Genomic DNA, 19,599 nt, shown 5'->3' with positions numbered 1-19,599 from the left:
AGATAGATAGATAGATAGATAGATAGATAGATAGATAGATAGATAGATAGATAGATAGATAGGTAGACAGATAGATAGATAGATAGATAGATAGATAGATAGATAGATTGATAGATAAATAGATAGATAGATAGATAGATAGATAGATAGATAGATAGATAGATAGATAGATAGATAGATAGATAGATAGATAGATAGAGATAATGATATAAAGAGAATAGGAGGCAGACAATGAAAATGATATGCTGACATCATAAAAGAATAGACTGGCCAACCAGGATTTATCAAGGTCAAAAGAGAGAGAGGATTGGAGAACGACAGTCAACAAATCTTGTGTGGTGCCCCGACAGTGCTACAGGCTAAGGTATATATATATATATATATGTATATATAACTGAAATTTTTGTTTCAAAATTATATATATATGTTTATATCTTTAGAACATTGAAACAGTAAAAAGAAATTTTAAAACTCTTTAAAATTAAGCAAGAAGATGAAATATCAGATAGTTTAGTTAATTACCTTTTAATTTAAAAACTAATCTCATCCATGTAAAAATGAAAGATGTATTCAGATTTAAGGAGACACTTGAGCTATACACGTCCTCGTTACATGTTGTGTCGTCCCCATCTACCAGACTTGGATGTGATGTGTCTGCTAGAGAACTTAGATCCTCTGGGAAAAAAGAATAAACTTTATTTCTAACAATACATATAGGTAAATTTTGTAATATATCAAATTATAGTTAGCTTTGGCAAAAAGAGGGAGGGTGGTTTGGACTAGTTCTCAGAAATATGCACACATAATTAAATGATGTCGCCCAATACCAGGTATCAGAAATGTAAACATAAAATAAAGATTTATTGAAACATTGAAGCTCAAAATATGGCCCGTGGGCCATATCCGGCCCAAGACATGGGTCGATCCGAACCTACGCAAAAAATGTAGAGAATCCTCTTTTAAAAAAAGAAATTCAAAATAATTATCTTTCTCTACTTTAAGGCTTTCCCTTTTTGTTTGTATGGATTGGTACCAACTTAAAAACAACAACATCATAATTTGTTTTATAAAGAGAGAGTGGCTCTTTTTAAAGAACATAATATTCAACAGCTTTATCAAACCAAATATATAAATAAATAAAGCGACATTCTTGGTTTGAGATTGTTAGATTACACCTAGAGTGGAGGATAGATATGTATATTTATCAAAAAGACAAGAAAATGAGTAAAGCTAACTCTAGAGCTGTTCACATTAAAAATAGAGACATGAAACCATATTCCCACGGCGAATGCATTAACGAAAGTGCTTTCTAGCAATAACTAGTGCTCAAAAGAAGAACTCGATCAAAGTTGTCAACCTTTCTCATTACAATTACATGACAAGTAAAAGATATGGGTAAATATCTTCAAAACTAACAGACTAAGCAAATTTCGAGATGTTTTATCTTGCCGCTGACGAGTCCACCTACATATCTGATACCACTCAAAATCTTGATATTCATTCGTAGAAAAAACAGAATTTTTGAAATCAGAGAAGTTAGCAGCTAAGAGTAGCATGTGCCAAATGCTATGTCAATGCACCACTGGAAATGTCCAGTCAAAAAAAAATTCAACCAGAGGATTTTTTCTTCATAGGGAGAAGCAGTTAGTGGGAGTGTCTACTGATGCAAGAAGTAAGGTTGACAACAAGGTTATTAGAAAATTCGTTTAGTTTAATGGAGTCGATCGTCTGTTGCTTATTTCACAAACAAAGTCTATGTGGGAAGCTGTTTAGTCTGGACCATGGGATGATGATCGTGTTCTGATTGACCAAGGTCAGTTTTTTCAAGAATCCATCTGCTTCCAATATGTTATGTGCCCAGACAGATCTGCAATTGGAACTAATTCCCTTACAAATCCAGATATCCAACTATGCGATTCTTTATCTACCTTTACCTATCCCTTAGTCTGTCGGACCGTTTGTGTTTCATGCAAGATTTGTCGACAGTCTTCCTCCATTTTGTTCTGTCTTTTGCTCTTTCGATGGCAGGCCCGTCCATTCTTTTATGTTGTCTTCTCATCGCTTTCTTTGTTTGCCTCTTCTTCTTTTTATATGGAACTGTTCCCTGAAGGAAAGTCTTTGCAAGCCCCGAAGACCTTGTAATATGGCCCTAGATTTTTTATAGATTGCGTCTTTTTACGATAGCGGTCCAATCGCTGCAGTAACCCTGTCTCTAATCTCTTGGTTTGTGATGCGGTCTTTAAATGTGATGCTTAGGAACCGTCTGTAGCATCTCAATTCCATTGCTAGGATCCTCCTCTCTAGCTCTGCAGTCAGCGTCCAAGACTCACAAGTATATAAAAATGTGGCCATGACCAGGGAGCGCATCAGTCTGATTTTGGTGCCGAGGGCTATGTCTTTGTCCTTCCATTTTTTGAAAGGGCTGCAGTGGACTGTGTTATTCGGGCCATTAGTACAGGTTTTGTTCCCTCATCTGAGACAATAGCTCCGAGGTATTTGAAACGACTGACTATAGTAATTCAGACAACTGATTTTTACTCTGTGTTGCTTGCAGAGACTTCTATAAATCTCTGAAAACAAGCGATAACGATAATGACAATAATGACAAGCAATCAATTGTTAGGGAAAACCTTTTCAGTGATGAATCGTGAGAAACCCATGTTACGTAATCGTCTCGCGGGCTAACATCTAAACTCTAGATTCAGTGATTCGACTTGCTCACTTCTATATAGTAGAATATTTAAAAGTTGGTTTATAATCAACTGTCACAAATTAATGTAATGACTAGCTTCTAATAAAAATGGTTAATTATCTTTTTATATTTTAAAAATCTTTTTGTTGATGTTTGCCTGTGACACGAGTGTCGGAAATTATAATGGGCCGACTGCCTAATAAGGTTGAACATCACTACTCTACACTATTACACTGCAATATTGCCAATGTTTTGATTTGTATAACCAGACGAAAATTGTATACATGAATTTTTTTCCCGGTAGTTGGGGCGGGGTGGGGGGTAAATATTTTTTTTTAAATCAATAGTACATTAGTTATTAAAAACGAAATGGTCGCTGTTACAAAGTGTTATAAGCTTTAAAAAAGGGAGATTTTCTTTTTTTTTAAATTAAGTCATTTCTTATTGTTTTTTTTTTAAAAAACGAAAATTGTATATTTTATGCACATATTTTCACACAATTTTTAAAACAAGAATTAATAAAAAATATTTTTTAGAATTTTTTTTTCCTGTTTATCGAGAAATCTTTTTAAAATGTTTTAAGAAATACACTTTAAAAAAAAGTGATTTTGCACACATTTTCCAATTAGCTAACGCACTCAGACTTGAATTCGTTTTTCTGTAAGAGATAGATATAAATTCAAAATGTAAATCTACGTCAGACATAAATTTCAAGAGGTTATTTCAGTCTAGGGAAGAAAGAAAGGGAGTAGCCGTTTTACAAACATCAGATAGATTCAAAGTAACATACACACATAACGATAAAAGTGAAAGGGTGGTCATAGTCAGATTAGAAGCCGAAAAACAAGCATACACACTTATTTATTAACATATACGCTCCGCTCCGACTCTGAGTATCTTTTTCGATACTCTGAGCGAAGCAAATACACAGCTGACACATTGGAGAACAAAAATTATTGGGGGAAGACTTAAATTACACAGAAACACAATTAGACAAGCAATTCACAAGCACACAGTGTCCACACCCGAGGTCAACGGTGGAAACGTATGATTTTTTAAAAGAAATCAAAGGAACCTTTCGCTTGGTGGACGCATATAGAGCGTTACAGCCAGAGGGAAGGGAAACTACCCTGAAACATAGTTAAGCCGCTGGCGGATCCAGGGGGGGGGGGCAGCAGGGGCGATCGCCCCCTCCACTCGTCCGACCCCCTCCCCGTTCCTAGAATGGCGGAAGAGCCTAGTAAAGTGTTCTGGCGATACAAAAAGACAAGAGAATAAAAACCATAAAAGACTCAGACGGAACAGAAACGCTAAATGGTTAAAAAAAATCCAAAATAAAGACGGGAAGCTTCAAAATCATTTATTAAAAAAAAGACAGACATAGATACTGTTAGACACCTTATTTATAGATTAGTTATTTAGCGACGCACCATAGAAGACGCATATTGAACGTGACTAGTGACGTTTGGGATATGTTGGGTTAGAGACCGGAAAAATAAGTTAACGATAGAATCTTCTGTTTAGTTGACAGAGACTTTTACTGTGGCCTTTTCTTAGAATAAACATAGGATAAATTGTTCATCAGCGTTGACTACATCTCTTTACTTGTTAAAACCGATGTCTTGTTTATTCTGTATTGTTGATCAACTACACTGAATACACCCGAACAATAAAACTCAAACGCTTGCAGAGTAATTGGTTGAAATCAACAGTCATCTATAGTTGACCTCAAGACAGCCTGAACAAGCAACATCACAATATATAAAACAAATTCATAGAAAACTATAGGACACTAACGACGATAGAAAAATCAATTACAGACAGTCCCTTTACTTTAGAAGAATCAAGGGTTACCCTAGACATTACACATAACGATAAAGCCCCAGATCCTGACGGTTTGATGTACGAATTTTACAAAACCTTTTTCCACCAAATAGGGCCCCTACTACTAATACTTTTTAAGGACATGCTAGAAGCAGGACAGACGCCCAAAGATTTTAATCTCGCATACATTATTTTATTACCGAAAAACAAACAAACCCGAAGACACCACCACACCTAGTGACCTCAGACCGATCTCCCACAGACTACAAGCTGCTGACAAAAATGATTTTCCTACCTCTAATCCTCTAATCTGGTTGGACATGACCAACACTGCAGCAACCCCGACAGAAATAGTGACGAGCTGAACCACTTTATATATAATAACAGGGGTTCTGAGGCCTCCGGATTTTTCAGGGATTTTTTTATCTCCTGAAATAATAAAAATCTCCTGAAAACTCATAAAAATCTACTGAAAAATAGACAAAATTGTCATTTGAGATGCCATTAAATAAAAACGGCATTATGAGCTTTCATTCAATAAAAATTTATTGCTAAGGCGAATGTATTTTCGAATACAAAATTTTAAATGCTTCAAAAAATTAATTCATTTTGTAAGAGGCTTCTTTACATCTTAGAACTGGTCTCTTGTAGATTTGGTACAGCGTTGCGAGAGAAAACTAAGATTAACTCAAGATTGTTTTTTTTTTAGAGTACATTTCAAAACTTTTTCACACAAAAAAAGTTGTTAATCTTGAAATGCTTACATTTCCTTCTACTATCGAATTTTTTTTTCTGTTCTTGATTCAGCAAGAGAAAAACTCCCAAATGAAACCAATTTAACTAAGAGTTCATTATAACAGAAATAAAGTGTCAATCTTACTTACGATACTGACATTTGTAGCCAAACCATCCTCTCTCACAGGTCACATTGACACAGTCACCGTTGGTGTCACAGGCCGAGCTCTTGCAGTGACATTTGTACTGACAATAGTTGCCGAACCATCCAGTACCGCAGCCGCCTTCTGTTGTCAAGATGTTAGATTAAATTTAAACGTATAATGTGGGTTTTTGGTTAGAATATTAACTCTTTCTCTCCGTAATTATTTTCCATGTTCCGGCACAATTCTTCATTTAGCTCATTAATATTTTTTCCATGTTATGGTTAAGCTTGAATAGCTTTCTCGTTTGTTATCAGAAAGTGTTTTATTTGGTAAAGAATTAAAGGGGATTGCATGCTCTTTTTATACAATCAAACATCAATTTAATTGAATGAGGTCAGATCCACGATGGTATCATCAATTAGGAGAGAAAGAGTTAATAATCTTAATTATATATGAGGAAATTTGTCTTACTTTTTCAGCATTATGTAAAGATTAAAAAAAATTAAACTTCAAAGCACAATTTTTAATGAAAACAAAATGAGACACACACTAGTAGTGAAATGATGTTTTGATTTTTGTAAGGGAAGACTGTTTGTTAACCTTTTCAAATCGCTTTTTTATTTTTCTCGTTATTATTTGAGCACATTAATTGAACCATACACAAACATACACTTGGTTTTGAGTCTATCTATTCATTGCAGAATTTATATTTAGATTACATAGGCTATAACACTGCCATAAAATACTTGGACATAGAAAGAGCCGTCACATCTCAAACAAATTAAGGCTTTAACAAGTGCATGTCTGGTCCGAATGTAATGTAATGTCGACTTCAAAGTCGTAAAGACCATTGAAATAAATGTACTTTTTAGTTTCAGCTTTTGGAAAGTGGTGCTATTTTAAGTATGCTTTTTGTATTTACTTAACTAAAAAAAATGTGCACACGATTTTCTTATTACTGTAAATAATCCTCCCATACCCACCGCCATCCAATCTAGTGCAAAAGGTGCGTCGCACTAGACTAGCAAGGACTGTTATAGATCCGTCTGAAGTGATCAGCAAGTTATGGGAGTCTGAGCTGTCTGGGACTTAGAACTGTCCTTCGTGCACCTGTACTGAGGACCTGGAGCGACACTGGGAAGTGTGTCGCTGGTCTGTACTAATGTGTAGGTAGAAAAGGGCTTGTAGAACTTAAGACAAGACTCCCGGTGACTTGATAGTTTGAAGTCCGTGTCTAGCTGTGTATTTATAACTGTAAATAAATACAGCGTCTATTATTACCGCCTGACGTTGAGTGCCTGCCTTAGAGTCATTACAATACATTTTAAATATTGAAGATACTATTTCTATCTTTGTACTACTTATGTTTTACCAAAAGGCGTTTCCCTTTTCCGATATAATTAAATTGACAAACTATTCTCAGTATATTATGCCACAATTGTGTATTTCACTTAGGTGTGATTTTGTGGATCTAGGACCGGGTTTACGACAGTGCAAGACTGTGCAACCACAAGAGTCATCACCCTCCACATTTCAGAAATATATTATTGTTATAAACTTGGTGGTGGCACAGAGAGGGGTAGTGGTGTGAGTGTAGTCAGCCGAAGCAAATCGCCCCAGGCCAGCGCTAGACGAGCGGTCAACCGTGACGAGTTACGACGATCGGCCGAGACGAGTGTCAACAAGAGGGTTCGGGAAGAATCGCCGTCGTGAACAGAGCTCAGTAGCGTCAAGAGAGTTGTAGTCATTTGACCACCTAGAAACGTCGACCGGCGTTCTGTCCGGTTCGAGAAGGCCAGTAGGGACCCTATATAAGAGCGGAGGCGACGCAGTCAAGACGGTTCAGAAAGCGGGTTCACGACAGGAGTTCAGAACACGGTCGACTACAGCACAGTTCAACGGTGTGGTTCTGTACGGAGCATTACGACGGTTCAGTGCGGAGTACTGTCAAGTACAGTTGAGACGAACGGCGTCTTGATCTTGGTCTGTGATCGAGTCCGACACAACGAGCCCAAGTGTGTGAAGTCAGTCCCGAACTGTTGAACCCAGTGCAAGCCCGGAACGAGACGGAGAGGCCAGTGCAAGACTTGATACGGCGGAACGGTGTTATCGGACAGATATTTGTTATCGCAGAGCTATTTGTACTGTTCTACGTGCTGCCAATTGTACAGTATTGGCTGTTATTTATGGACATTAAACCTTTACGTTATTTTGGAGCCCTGACTTGTCAAGTTCTTTAAGTTGGTGGTGTATGGTGCAGCCTGGATAGTGAGATTCGTAACATTATTTTAACAAAAAAGTGTTTTAATTAACTATTAGAAAATATAAAAGATAAATGAAATTAAATTTACAAAGACAATATTTTTTTCTGTACAACTATGACATGCTTTTAGATTTATCAATATTATGCTGTGCATTTTTTTTTCAAAAACGAAAGATGGTAGAAGCCACACACAAAAAAAAAAAAGAAAATCACGTAATGGGTCTCCACTTATAAAGAGCCGGCACTACACTAAATTTCAATAATAATAAAATGTGTGTAGACAAGTCAAATGTTGTTTTAAAATACTTTTTGAAAAAAAATGTAGTTGTTAAAACTTTAAATGTAAAATGTACAGTTGCTATTTTTTAAAAATAATATCTCCATTATTTAGATAAAAACGTACCTGCTCTGGCAATGCTGATGAAGAAATAAATCCAAGACAATCTCAAAGTGACTGCAATCAACATCGCTGGAAAAATGAAAGTTATATACGGACAGAAAGATAAAAAAATAAAAGAAAAGAATCTTAATAATAAAATATTGTATCTCTTTTTCTCTCACTTATTTATTTTTTGTATCGACCTCTCTCTCTCTCTTTCTCTCTCCCTCAATCTCTTTCTCTGATTATTCTAGTTCATCGTATAACGAAAATCTAAAAGTATAGTGTCGTAAAGTACAAACATTAAAATACAGATCTTCGAGATAGACCAATAAATATTTATACAAATACAAATAAGTGAAGGTAAATACTTCAGACTGAACCATATTTCTTTTTTTACTTGTATTCGTAAATAAGTTTCATTGCATGCTGTCTAAATTTTATAATGATTCATATTCTTTACTTTCCACTAAATTAGGTTATTATCAGAGGCGTGACTAGGGTGGGTGTCACCCGATGCGGTCAGCTCAGGGAGTCAGCCCCCCCCCCCCAACCCCTTTTTAAAAAATCCTGTTTTTTTTTTTCGTTTGATTGTTAAACTGTAATAAATTTAGTTTATAAAGACCTATGTTATTTGATTGTTGAACATATTTAAAATGAGAGCCTATTAAATTTTAAAATTCAGTTTAAAATTCGATGTATCTATATAGTTCATAGGGCTTATGTAGTCATGTCTGCACTCATCCTTAAACTTATCTTACCTTATCTTATATAATACAGAAGAGGATTAAGTCCTATGCGTCATACTTCTAGTCATGCTTGTTAACCAATAGCTTAAATTCTGCCAAGTCATCGGTTTTCCTGGCTGGCTCAAGCAACCCATTCCAGGCTTTCTAAATTTAGTGATTATACTAAAGGTGCTACTCTACTCAAATGTGAATATTCGTTTGTTATGAATCTTACTGCTCTATTTTGTGTCTGTTCCATTTTCTTATAATTTATTGAGTTGAGGAGTCCGAAACAGACATTGCCTCTAATCCTAAATCCTTTTTAACAAACGTACACTTACTTTCTCTTGATCTAGTTCAATCAGTACGTGTGTAGGCCTATGTTATTGACTAATTTTCTGTGTCTTTTATATCTGTATCTTTCTATAAGTCAGAAAGCTCTTTAAAATTAAAAACAGAGAAAGAGAGAGACAGAGAGAGAGAGAGAGAGACATAGAGAGAAACACAGAGAGAGAGAGAGACAGAGAGAGACATACAGAGACAGAGAAAGAAACAGAGAGAGATACAGAGAGAGAGAGAGACAGACAAATAAAGAGACAGAGAGATAGAGACAGAAAGACAGAGAGAGAGACAGAGATAAAGAGAGACAGACAGAGAGAGAAAGACAGAGAAATAGAGAGAGAGAGAGAGAGAGAGAAAGAAGAATGATAATTATTAAGGAAAGAAAATCAAAGAAAAAGATCTAGAGAAATTAAGAAAGAAAGAAACAAAAGAAAAAAAAAAGAAGAAAAACAAAGAAAAAGAACAAATAATAGAAAAGAATTAAGAATGAAAAAGAGAACAAAGAGATGTATAGAGAGAAAAAGATATTTACACATAAATATATTCAAGCATCTGGTCGTGCGGTATGCGCGTTAGACTCATGCTCTGTCGCTTTAATGGTCCCTGCTTCATACCTTGCCCGCTGGGCTAGGATACAGAGCATCTTCAGTTCTGCAGAAACATCCTTAGCATGTCAAACATTAATAGCAAACGAAATTTTAATATAATTTCTTATCAGTTCATACTGAGGTAGGCATATTTTTGTTAATTTAATATTTCATTCAACATATCAAATATTTAACACAGACTCATCCTTTGTGCAAAACAAAAACGAAACCTAACTATTAAACAAATCTTTTTAAATACATTTTAATTTTCTGATGTAAACGTCACATGTTATGTTTGATCAATATGTAAGTATCTTTATTATTATATCTCTCAATACTGGGGTTTGGGGATGGGGGGGTGGGGAAGGATAACATTTATGCAATGACTATAGTTATGTGAAGTAAAAATTGTTTAGTAGTGTAAAGTCATGCTATTAATACTATTTATATATTTATGTCATTCTACAAAAATTATTACCTTTAGATATTCAACATTTATTTCTTTATCCCAGATATAAAACTTACCTGTCATAAAATGCCTAAAATGTAAAAACTATAAATGTTGAAATGATGATAAGTTTACAATAAGAATTACTTCCCTGTTTTAGGTTTTTAAAACTCAAATTTCCCCACTGTAAGTATTTCCAGCAGTTCTATAAATAGCTTTATAAGTATTCATCAGAGCGGAAAGTTCGCGGAATTTTGCAGGTATGAATGGTACATTCAAAAATGTTTTTAGTTAAACTCAATCCTTTTTTTTTTCTAAACCAGTCCACAGTCTGTGCTAACACGTGGTTTTGATACGGATTTGTTCTATCTTTACACACACACGAAACTTTGTGTTATTTGTGTGGTAATTTAACATAGACGTTTAGCTAAGTAATTAAATATTCACACATGGTGTTTTTATTATAGTATTTTTTGTGGTCCCCGAAAGGGGAAAAGACGTTATTAGTTTTGTGCGAAATGTCTGTCCGTCTGTCCGTCCGTCCCGTTTAGATCTCGTAAACTAGAAAAGATATTGAAAATCCGACATCACAATATTTTAGACCATTCAAAGTTCTGATGCAACGGCTACTTTTTTTTTTCCTGAAAGCGAAAAATCTAATTTTTAAAATCAGTTATGCAAGCAGTCTTTTAAAGAGAAAAAGCTAATTAGTATGCATTATAAGTTATACCTAATTTAAAACGAATAGTAATCTTATAAACTTCCTTTTCTTGAATTATTCCAAAGTGCGAGAGCCAGATACAAGAAGATAGAGCTTTTTCAAAACAATTACATTATGTACATTGGCTTCCGAACCGAGGGTCCCGGGTTCGAATCCTGGTGAAGACTGGGATTTTCAACTTCGGAATCCTTGGGCGCCACTGAGTCTACCCAGCTCTAATGGGTAGCTGACACTAGTTGGGGAAAAGTAAAGGCGGTTGGTCGTTGTGCTGGCTACATAACACCCTCGTTAACCGTAGGCCAGGAAAACTGATGAACTTTACATCATCTGCCCTATAGACCACAAGGTCTGAAAGGGGAACTAATTAGGCCAGGTTCACATCTAACTTTGCATTCACTTGCACCTATCCTTTGATCTGCAGCACCATTGGGGCACTACACAAGATCTGTCAACCTTCTTTCTCCATTCTTATCTCTCATTTGTCTTTGATATAATTTCATTTGGATGTTCTTTCTGAAAATATTGAAGCCCGTCTGGGTGAACCACTTCGGGGCCGATTTTAAGTTTGTGTTTCCACACAAATTGTCTTTGTAACCTTGTTTAAAATTAAATTTAATCCAATTTAAGATATATTTCGATTTTTAGCTAAACTTAAACGTTTAATCGACGTAGAGTCTTATACAAATATCTTGATTTCAACAAAACAATCAAAGACTTTCCAAACTCCAATCACCGAATATTACGAGCGTAGCAAAGAGGGGGTTTGAGGTTAGCTCCCTTTCCAACTAAACGAAAAGCAAATTTCAAGATTGTAGTCAAAAGGGTTTACTCTTCCCCATCAAATAATAAAACTAAAGTAAAACTATAGTTATCAATTTATACTAGTCGCTGGGTTCCATAAATAAAGTTCATATTTGTCTTACAGCTTTCCAATTCTATTTATACTTATAACTCGATAGAATCTACCTTAGGTCTCGCTACGTCTTCAGGTGTCCCTGGTTCAGTTCTAGTTTACGAAATAAAACAATGAAACCACTAGATCAAACACATAAACTTTAATCAGCTTTACCGCATATTACACACAAGCTGGACTCTCTCTGACAACTAACACACTTCCGGTCATTCGCGCAATGGTAAAAAATAGATTATACATATATACACACATTCATTATTGACAATTTGGTTTTTGACTTTTTAGAAGAGTGGCAGGATAATAAACTGTAGAAACCTCAGAATAAGCTTTTTTTTTATTTTTTTAAATACCGGAAATATTGCATGAGCGTAGCCAAGAGAGTTCTGAAGTTAAAACTTCTACAATAAAAAAACAACAACTGAAGGATAAATACAGTCAACAAGTTCCCTGACCGCAGCCAAGAGAGGTTTTTCCAATACAAATATTTTTTTTTCTTTCCTTTTTTTTTTCTCTCTGTTTCTTTATCTCTTTTTCTTTCTACTTGTCTTTATTTGCGTCTCTCTCCATCGCTCTATTTTTTCTTTGCCTCTTTTCATCTCTCCCTTTTTTCTCTCTATTTCGCTTACACACACACTCTCTCTCCTCCCTCTCCCCTCTCCCTGTCTGTCTCTTTCTCCCTCTCTCTGTTTCTGTCTCCCTCTCCCTCTCTCTGTCTGTCTCCCTCGGTCTCTATCCTCTCTCTCTCTCTCTCTCTCCCTCTCCCCCCTCTCTCTCTTAGTCTCACATATTTAAAAAAAAAAAACTACTATATGTTCAATTTAAAAAAAAAGGGAAAAAAAAACCCAGCCCCATTCCCTCATTATTTCCAAGCATTACTGAAGACGTTCAAGATAGTGTATTGTCCTCTTGCCGAATTGAAATTTATTTATATGCTAGGAGAATTTTTAATGGTCAAACTATCCCATTTTTGTGACAATAGAGTATTTTTTTTTACCCAAAATATATACATCAACTGTCAAATATGTAGGAAAATGGTTAGAGCCGTTATAGACATCAAAACCGCTTGACCAATCTTGGTAAAACTTGGCAGGAATGTTCCTTGGGTACTAACTTAGACCTAGACCGTAGTGCATGTATTGTAGTCCTAAAACAAACTTAAGACCCTCAAAAAAAAAGTTGACCGACTCTATTAAAGCTAGAGTATTTTATGGATCTAGGCTTTGTTTACAATGTTGACATGAGAAAAGATCGAAAGGATTTAGATCTAGATCTACTTTTAAGAAGTACACTTTGCACATATAGTTTTTTACTTTGAAACATGAAAATACAATATACAGTATATTGATTTCATTATTTAATCAAATCAACCTTCAAATTTGTGTTTCAAAAACACTTTTACATAAATTCGTTCTTTATATCTGCCAATTTAGAACTCCTGACGTCTCATGGGCGTAGCCAGGGGGGGGGGGGTTGGGGTTCAACCCCCCCCCCCGAAATGAAATCCCCCCCCCCCCTTGGTGGGTGGGGGGAGTGTCGGAATTTAGTGAATGATTTTTTGCTTTGATTTTGTTTGTTTTAGGTGATATTTTAATACTAAACCATCACTTGCCCCAGCACAACCAATGGGGTTTTTAGTTTAAAACCCCCTACCAGGGTGTTTTGAGTTTAAAACCCCCTACCAGGCGGGTTCGAGTTTAAAAACCCCTACCAGGGGTTTTGAGTTTAAAACCCCCTACCAGGGGTTTTGAGTTTTAACCCCCCTACTTAGGGTTTTTGCAGTTAACTTCTATAAAACAAAACCAAAAAAAATGCAAACGAAAATCCCCTAATTCCAAGAGCACAGTTAAGGGAGATTTTGATTTTAAATCCCCCTCCAAAATTTACGATAAACTCCCTACCAGTATAAAAAAAAGCTAATTACGCACTCAAAATGTTATGAGAGTAGCTAAATGGGTTTTCACTTAGTTTTGAGTTTAAACCCCACTTCTTTAATAATAAAAACAAAAACAAATTATACACTCAAAATGTTATGAGTGTAGTCAAAGGGGTTTTGAGTTTAAACTCCCCTCCATAGGAGTTTGAAGCAAAAAAGTAACTCTTTAATATAAATAAAAGCAAATTTACTCACTCTAAAATCTATAAGCGTAGCCAAAGGGGTTTTGAGTTTAAACCCCCCGCCAGGGAGGTTTGAGGCTAAAAAATACATCATCAGTTGAAGAAAAAAAGCAAAGTACGCACTCAAAATGCTATGAGCGTTGCCAAAAGGGGGTTTGGGTTTAAACCCCCATTCAGATGGATTTGATGCTAAAAAATACATCTTCATTATTTAAAAAAAAGCAAATGACACACTAAAATTATTTGAGCGTAGCCAATCCAATCGGGAGTTTTGAGTTTAAACCCCTCTTCTACAGATGACGTTTTTTAAAAGTTTAAAACCCCTTCAGATGGTTTTGAGTTTAAGATCCCCCTTACAGAGCATTTTGAGATGGAAAACTCCAAACAGATGATTTTGACGATAACTCTCTTTTCGATATAAAATCTAAAGCAAACTACAGTCACTTAATTCCAAGAGCGTATTCAAGAGAGGTTACACATTTTTACCAGTGGCAGGGCTCCCTTAATAAACTGCAGTGAATAGTCATCTGCCACTAAATGTGGCTCAACAAAGATGGCTAAGACAGATTTTAGTAGTCAGTTATAGAGATCGGGTTTAAATCAAGGAAATCCTATGCCGAACTGGGAGTCGACCCTTTAGTAAGATTGTGAGAGAGCGACGCATGAGGTTTGCGGGACATGTTCTCCGACAAAATGAATTACGCATAAGAAGAGTTGCAATGATATCCTAGTACAACTTGACGCCACTCATTCATTGAGGTCCTCATGGCAGGTGGGAAGAGGCTTCAGACATTACCAGTGACAGATTTTTATGGAAACAGCTTGACGTCAAATGCTCCGAACGGCGCGGAAGGGTCTAAGTCAGTAAGAATAGCACATTAGGTTTTTGAAATAAAACTTTTTAATAGCAGGAAAATGCACTGTAGATACCTCAGAATATGCATTCTGTTGGCTTTCAATAAAAGAAATAGTGCTTGGCAGCGGGGCTTCGCCCCGCGCTGTGGGAGCTCCTAGCGCTCCCCCAGACCCCATTGCTAGTAATAGCAGGGAATCTACAATTTTATGAAAACAGCTTGACGTCAAATGCGCCAAACGGCGCGGGAGGGTCTAAGTCAGTAAGAATAGCACATAGAAGGAAAATGCACTTTAGATACCTCAAAATATGCATTTTGTTGGCTTTCAATATCAAAAATAGTGCTTGGCGGTGAGGCTTCGCTCCGCGCTGGGGGAGCTCCTAGCGCACCCCCAGACACCCTTGCTAGTATTGGCTGGAATCTACAATTTTTCCACTAACTCATGGAAGAACCTATTCTAGGGCACAATAAACGTCTTCCGAAAGAAGAATGAATGGTCAGAATGCAATAAAGATTATGTACACATACACACACACACACATAAATACATATACAAAAAAAAAATTCGCGGGGAGGGGGGGGGTCGAGGGGGGTGGTAGAAAAAAATCCCCCCCCCAAACCCCCCCCCCCCGAAAAAAAATCCTGGCTACGCCCATGCCTGACGTACATTCTTTCATTAGACATTACCGAAAGGTTACACTTTCATTCATTCGCGTAATCTAATACAAAAGGTCACGCATGCGCAGACCAAAATGTTACGAAACTCTCTATTCCTAGCTCTAAAAAACTATTTCAGCTCTAAGGTGATAGAATTTCATTTAGCAAAGATAGTTTTATAATTAAACACATGAACATACTAATTACAGTTCATTCATTTCATATTTTAATCAAATTAACATTCATTGTTTTCATTAAAAAATTGAATTCATGTCAATTAGCTATTTTTAGCTCCATTCATAATATTTTTTCATTCACTTATAACCTTATTATTGTCTTTAATCGTTTCTAATTCACTATATCAGTGACTACATCAGCAATACGCAGAGCAACACCCGCAGGCCGCGGCTAATGTCCGGCAAGTTTTATAATATTCCAAAGATCGGCCTTTATATCTAGACTTAGATTGCGCAAAAGTTAATGACGTCTTTTTGAAAGATTTTTTCTCCCAAATAAATTTAAAAAATATTTTGTGCTCCAAGCCAAAATATCTTCTAAAAGTCTTGAGTATTATAAAGTCTAGTAGTTTTATACATCGTTAAACAAGGATTTTTATTCTTTATTCTTTGTTGAGGAGGCTTCAACAGTCTGTAGATGAGAGGCTCAGAGAAGAGCAAGGAGGCTTCCGAAGAGGCAGATCATGTACAGAACAGATCTTCGTCGTTCTACGAAATATCATAAAACAAAGTCTTGAGTACCAACAATGGCTAACGATCAGTTTCGTAGACTTTAAGAAAGCGTATGATAGTGTCCACCGAGAATTACTATAGCAAATAGTTAGAGAATACGGCATCCCAGAAAAAATTTAGTTCAGATCCTACGACACCTATACAGTCAATCTAGTTGCTGCATTAAAATAGTGAAAGAATAACCGAGTTTTTTAGCATTGAGACAGGTGTGAGACAGGGGGGCATCTTATCTCCCTTCCTTTTCCTCCTAGCAATCAACTACATAATGAGGAGAGCAATGAACCAGACTGCCTTTGGTATTCCATGGCATGAACAAAGCCGAATGACGGACTTGGACTTTGCTGATGACGTTGCACTACTCGGGGCTACAAATAAAGGCATACAAGAAATGACGGAGAGCCTATACAGAGAGGCACCCAAAATTGGTCTCCGCATAAACTTTGATAAGACTTAAATTTTTTGAGTGGGATATAAGGCAAAGGGTGCCCCCTTTTTATGATTGAGATGCCTACCATGATGCAGCGTGCCGAATAGGAAAGGCAGGGAGCATTTTCCAAAGGCTGCAGCGTATTTGGACTAGCCAAGCCACTAGACTCAATGGGAAAATACACCTTCTTAACACAATCGTCATTCCAACTGCAACATATGCATGTGAGACATGGAAGTCATCTGCCGAAATTGAGAAAAGACTAAATATGGCTCAACAAAAAAGGCTGAGACGGATTTTAGGAGTCAGTAACACAGATCGGGTCTCAAAAAAGAAAGTTCTATGCCGAACTGAGAGTCGAACACTTAGTGAGGTTGTGACAGAGTGTCGCATGAGGCTTGCGGGACATGTTCTCTGACAAGCATACCAAGAGTTGCGATGACATGGAGGTCAATACGAGGAAAGCGCAAACAGGGACGTCCTTGTATAACTTTGCGCCACACCTTCATGGAGGACCTCAGAACAGTGGACACCAGGTGGGAGGAGGCTTCAGACATTGCCAGTGACAGATCTTTATGGAGACAGTTTGCCACCCAATGCGCGGAACGGCGCGGGATGACCTAATTCTAAGTTGGAAGGGGGGTGGGAGGGGGCGGAGGAATTTTTAAAAAATCTAACTTCATTAGTTATTAAGAGCAAAATAATTACTCTATAAGTTGTTTAAAGGACGAAATAAAAACTGATTTGTTTGGTAATGGAATTTGTTATACATTAACACTTGACGGCCCCATTTAAAGTAAACTTAAATTAATAGAATTTTATAATTGTAAGTAAATTGTTCAGAGTGTTAAAAATCAAAGCTAATGCTTTTGGAATACTTCAAAGTATTTTAATAATAATTTGCATGTATCAGCCAAGATTATACAGATAAAGTTAAAAGAAAACAAAATTGTATAATCTTTCACACCAAATACTTCTTTCGAAGACAAACAAACAGAATGATTAACACGAAAATTAAAAATATGGGGGCTCAATTTTGTGTCAAAATATTTAATTTAAAATTTATGTATACTTTAGAATCCTATTTTGATTACGTCCAATTAGAAATAAATTCCTTTGAATCCTGCCATTAAGATTGTACACACACACACACACGTACAATACAACATGCCTTATTTTAGCTACATTATTTTGCCTTTTTCAATTTAGCCTACTAATTTAAAAGCAATGCGAAACAAATAAATATTTTTAAGATGCAAACACATTTATAAATGTATATATTTACATGTGTTATCAGACGTTGATGAAAACATAAGGACAATAAGTACATATATTGCATACACAAATAAGTTACATATATATTTTGATTTTATCAGTCATCTATCTAGATCTAATACAAAGTAAGGTTTCCCTTTTCAGACCCTGCGATCTATGGGGCAGATGATGGGTTCATCTGTTTTCTATGACCAACAGTTAACAAGCAGGGTGTCATGTGGCCAGAATAACGACCAACCACCTTTACTTTCCCATACTAAAGTCAGGTATCCATTTAAGTTGGGTGGACTCAGGGACGCTCTAATAATCCGACATTCAAAATCACAGTCTTCATCGAGATTCGAGCCCAGGTCCTCAGGTTTAGAAGCCGAGCGCCCCCTTTCTAGATTTAGGGCGGTCCCATATTTAGAATAACATATCTCCCACACCCAAATTACGTACACATCCTGGTGCCTAGTGTACACACTTATATTTACTGTAAGATTATTTTTTTAGACTTCGAGTTTTTAATATAGAATAGAAGATATGTCTATGTTTCTACATTTTCCATATCATATTTTTTGGGGAGATTTAGTCATTACATACTATGAGTGAATGAATAAATGAGTGGCATGGATCAACAATTTTATATTGTATTTATATTGCTTTTAAAAATATGATTCACAGTATTTAGAACAAGACGTGATAACGAAACAAATCTCTTTATATACTAAAAAGTCTCATAAACAGGTGATTGGAGGTTACTGTACTCTGACGTCTGCTGTGAAGAGTCATTCCTATTATCTCCCTTCAATTCTTGACAAAAAAAAAAGGAATACAAAGTAAGTTAATAAAATGTATCGTAAAATAATTCATTTATTAAATTCATACAATTTATATCTGTAATATTTGAAAATTAATGTACATAGTCTATGTACATCGTAAGTAAAAGTACATAAGCATTTATAAATAAAACAAAATGTTGCCTTTGTAAATAAGCGTGCATTCGTAAAGCTAGACTAACGTCAAAGTTGATGATGACTGTGGAGACCTCGCTACAGTAATTAACTTTAATATTCCATCTTCTTCAATCTTTGTATGTTTGTGCAGCATGTACTTTGTGCTCAAGTATAGAACATGCCCTGACATACTTCACACTAGGGATAACATTTTTCTCTCCGAATGAAATACTTTGTTTCTCTAGTACAGCTATAAAAATTATATTTAGAGGACTGAAATTTCCGGAATTCCGGCCGAAAGCTTTTATTGAAAAACTAATTTGAAGCTTACTGTTAAGTAAAGTAAATAAAACCCAAACTCACCTGGTGAACACGTGGTCTCATACGAATGTGTATACACATTCATTTCATTCACGCCGTCATAAGCTTGCAGTTTATCATTGCTTAAATCTTTGTTTTCGTGACTTGTTGCTGCACTTTTCTTTCGGACTCTATAAATGATCAACATGATAACCTCTAGTGTTGCTATGACAACGACACCTAATACAAATCCAATTCCCATTCCAGCTCCAAATGTCATTTCATTTTTTCCAGTTTCTTTTACTGTGGCATTAAAAACAACGAATTACTTGAAATGAAGGCTTAAATTAAGTTACATGACAACCCTAACCCAAAAATAAATTATCAGATTTAAAGTATTAAAGGTCATGACTTCTAACTACTGTTCAAAAACATTAACTTAAATTCTAAGGCTACCTCGCAATATCCTCTGCACTCGCATAAACCTTCAATCAGTGATCAGTACC

At 36.0% G+C, this 19,599-nt stretch overlaps 1 protein-coding gene and 1 long non-coding RNA gene across 5 annotated transcripts in view; both read right to left on the bottom strand.

The window, feature by feature from the left end:
- Positions 1-19,599, bottom strand: part of LOC106077948 (platelet endothelial aggregation receptor 1-like) — a 60,793-nt gene that overhangs the window by 16,895 nt on the left and 24,299 nt on the right. For 3 of the 4 annotated variants that reach the window (XM_056028547.1, XM_056028546.1, XM_013238659.2), the window contains 2 exons: positions 19,157-19,396; positions 17,845-18,650 (listed from right to left, as the gene is read on the bottom strand). In XM_056028547.1, the coding sequence (XP_055884522.1) occupies positions 18,565-18,650; positions 19,157-19,396 (326 nt within the window). In that variant the 3' untranslated portion in view covers positions 17,845-18,564. Of the gene's footprint in view, positions 1-17,844; positions 18,651-19,156; positions 19,397-19,599 lie in introns of those variants that run through there. The other variant, XM_056028548.1, reaches the window with a different exon arrangement.
- Positions 529-8,264, bottom strand: LOC106050837 (uncharacterized). Its single transcript, XR_008777838.1, has 3 exons — positions 8,064-8,264; positions 5,410-5,538; positions 529-675 (listed from the first exon to the last, which is right to left on the bottom strand). It is a non-coding gene; the product is annotated as an uncharacterized LOC106050837 (long non-coding RNA).

Source organism: Biomphalaria glabrata, chromosome 5 (assembly GCF_947242115.1).
Source record: "Biomphalaria glabrata chromosome 5, xgBioGlab47.1, whole genome shotgun sequence".
Classification (NCBI taxonomy): Eukaryota; Metazoa; Mollusca; class Gastropoda; family Planorbidae; genus Biomphalaria; species Biomphalaria glabrata.
Note: the sequence above shows the minus strand (reverse complement) of the source record. Positions and strands in the feature narration are given on the sequence as shown.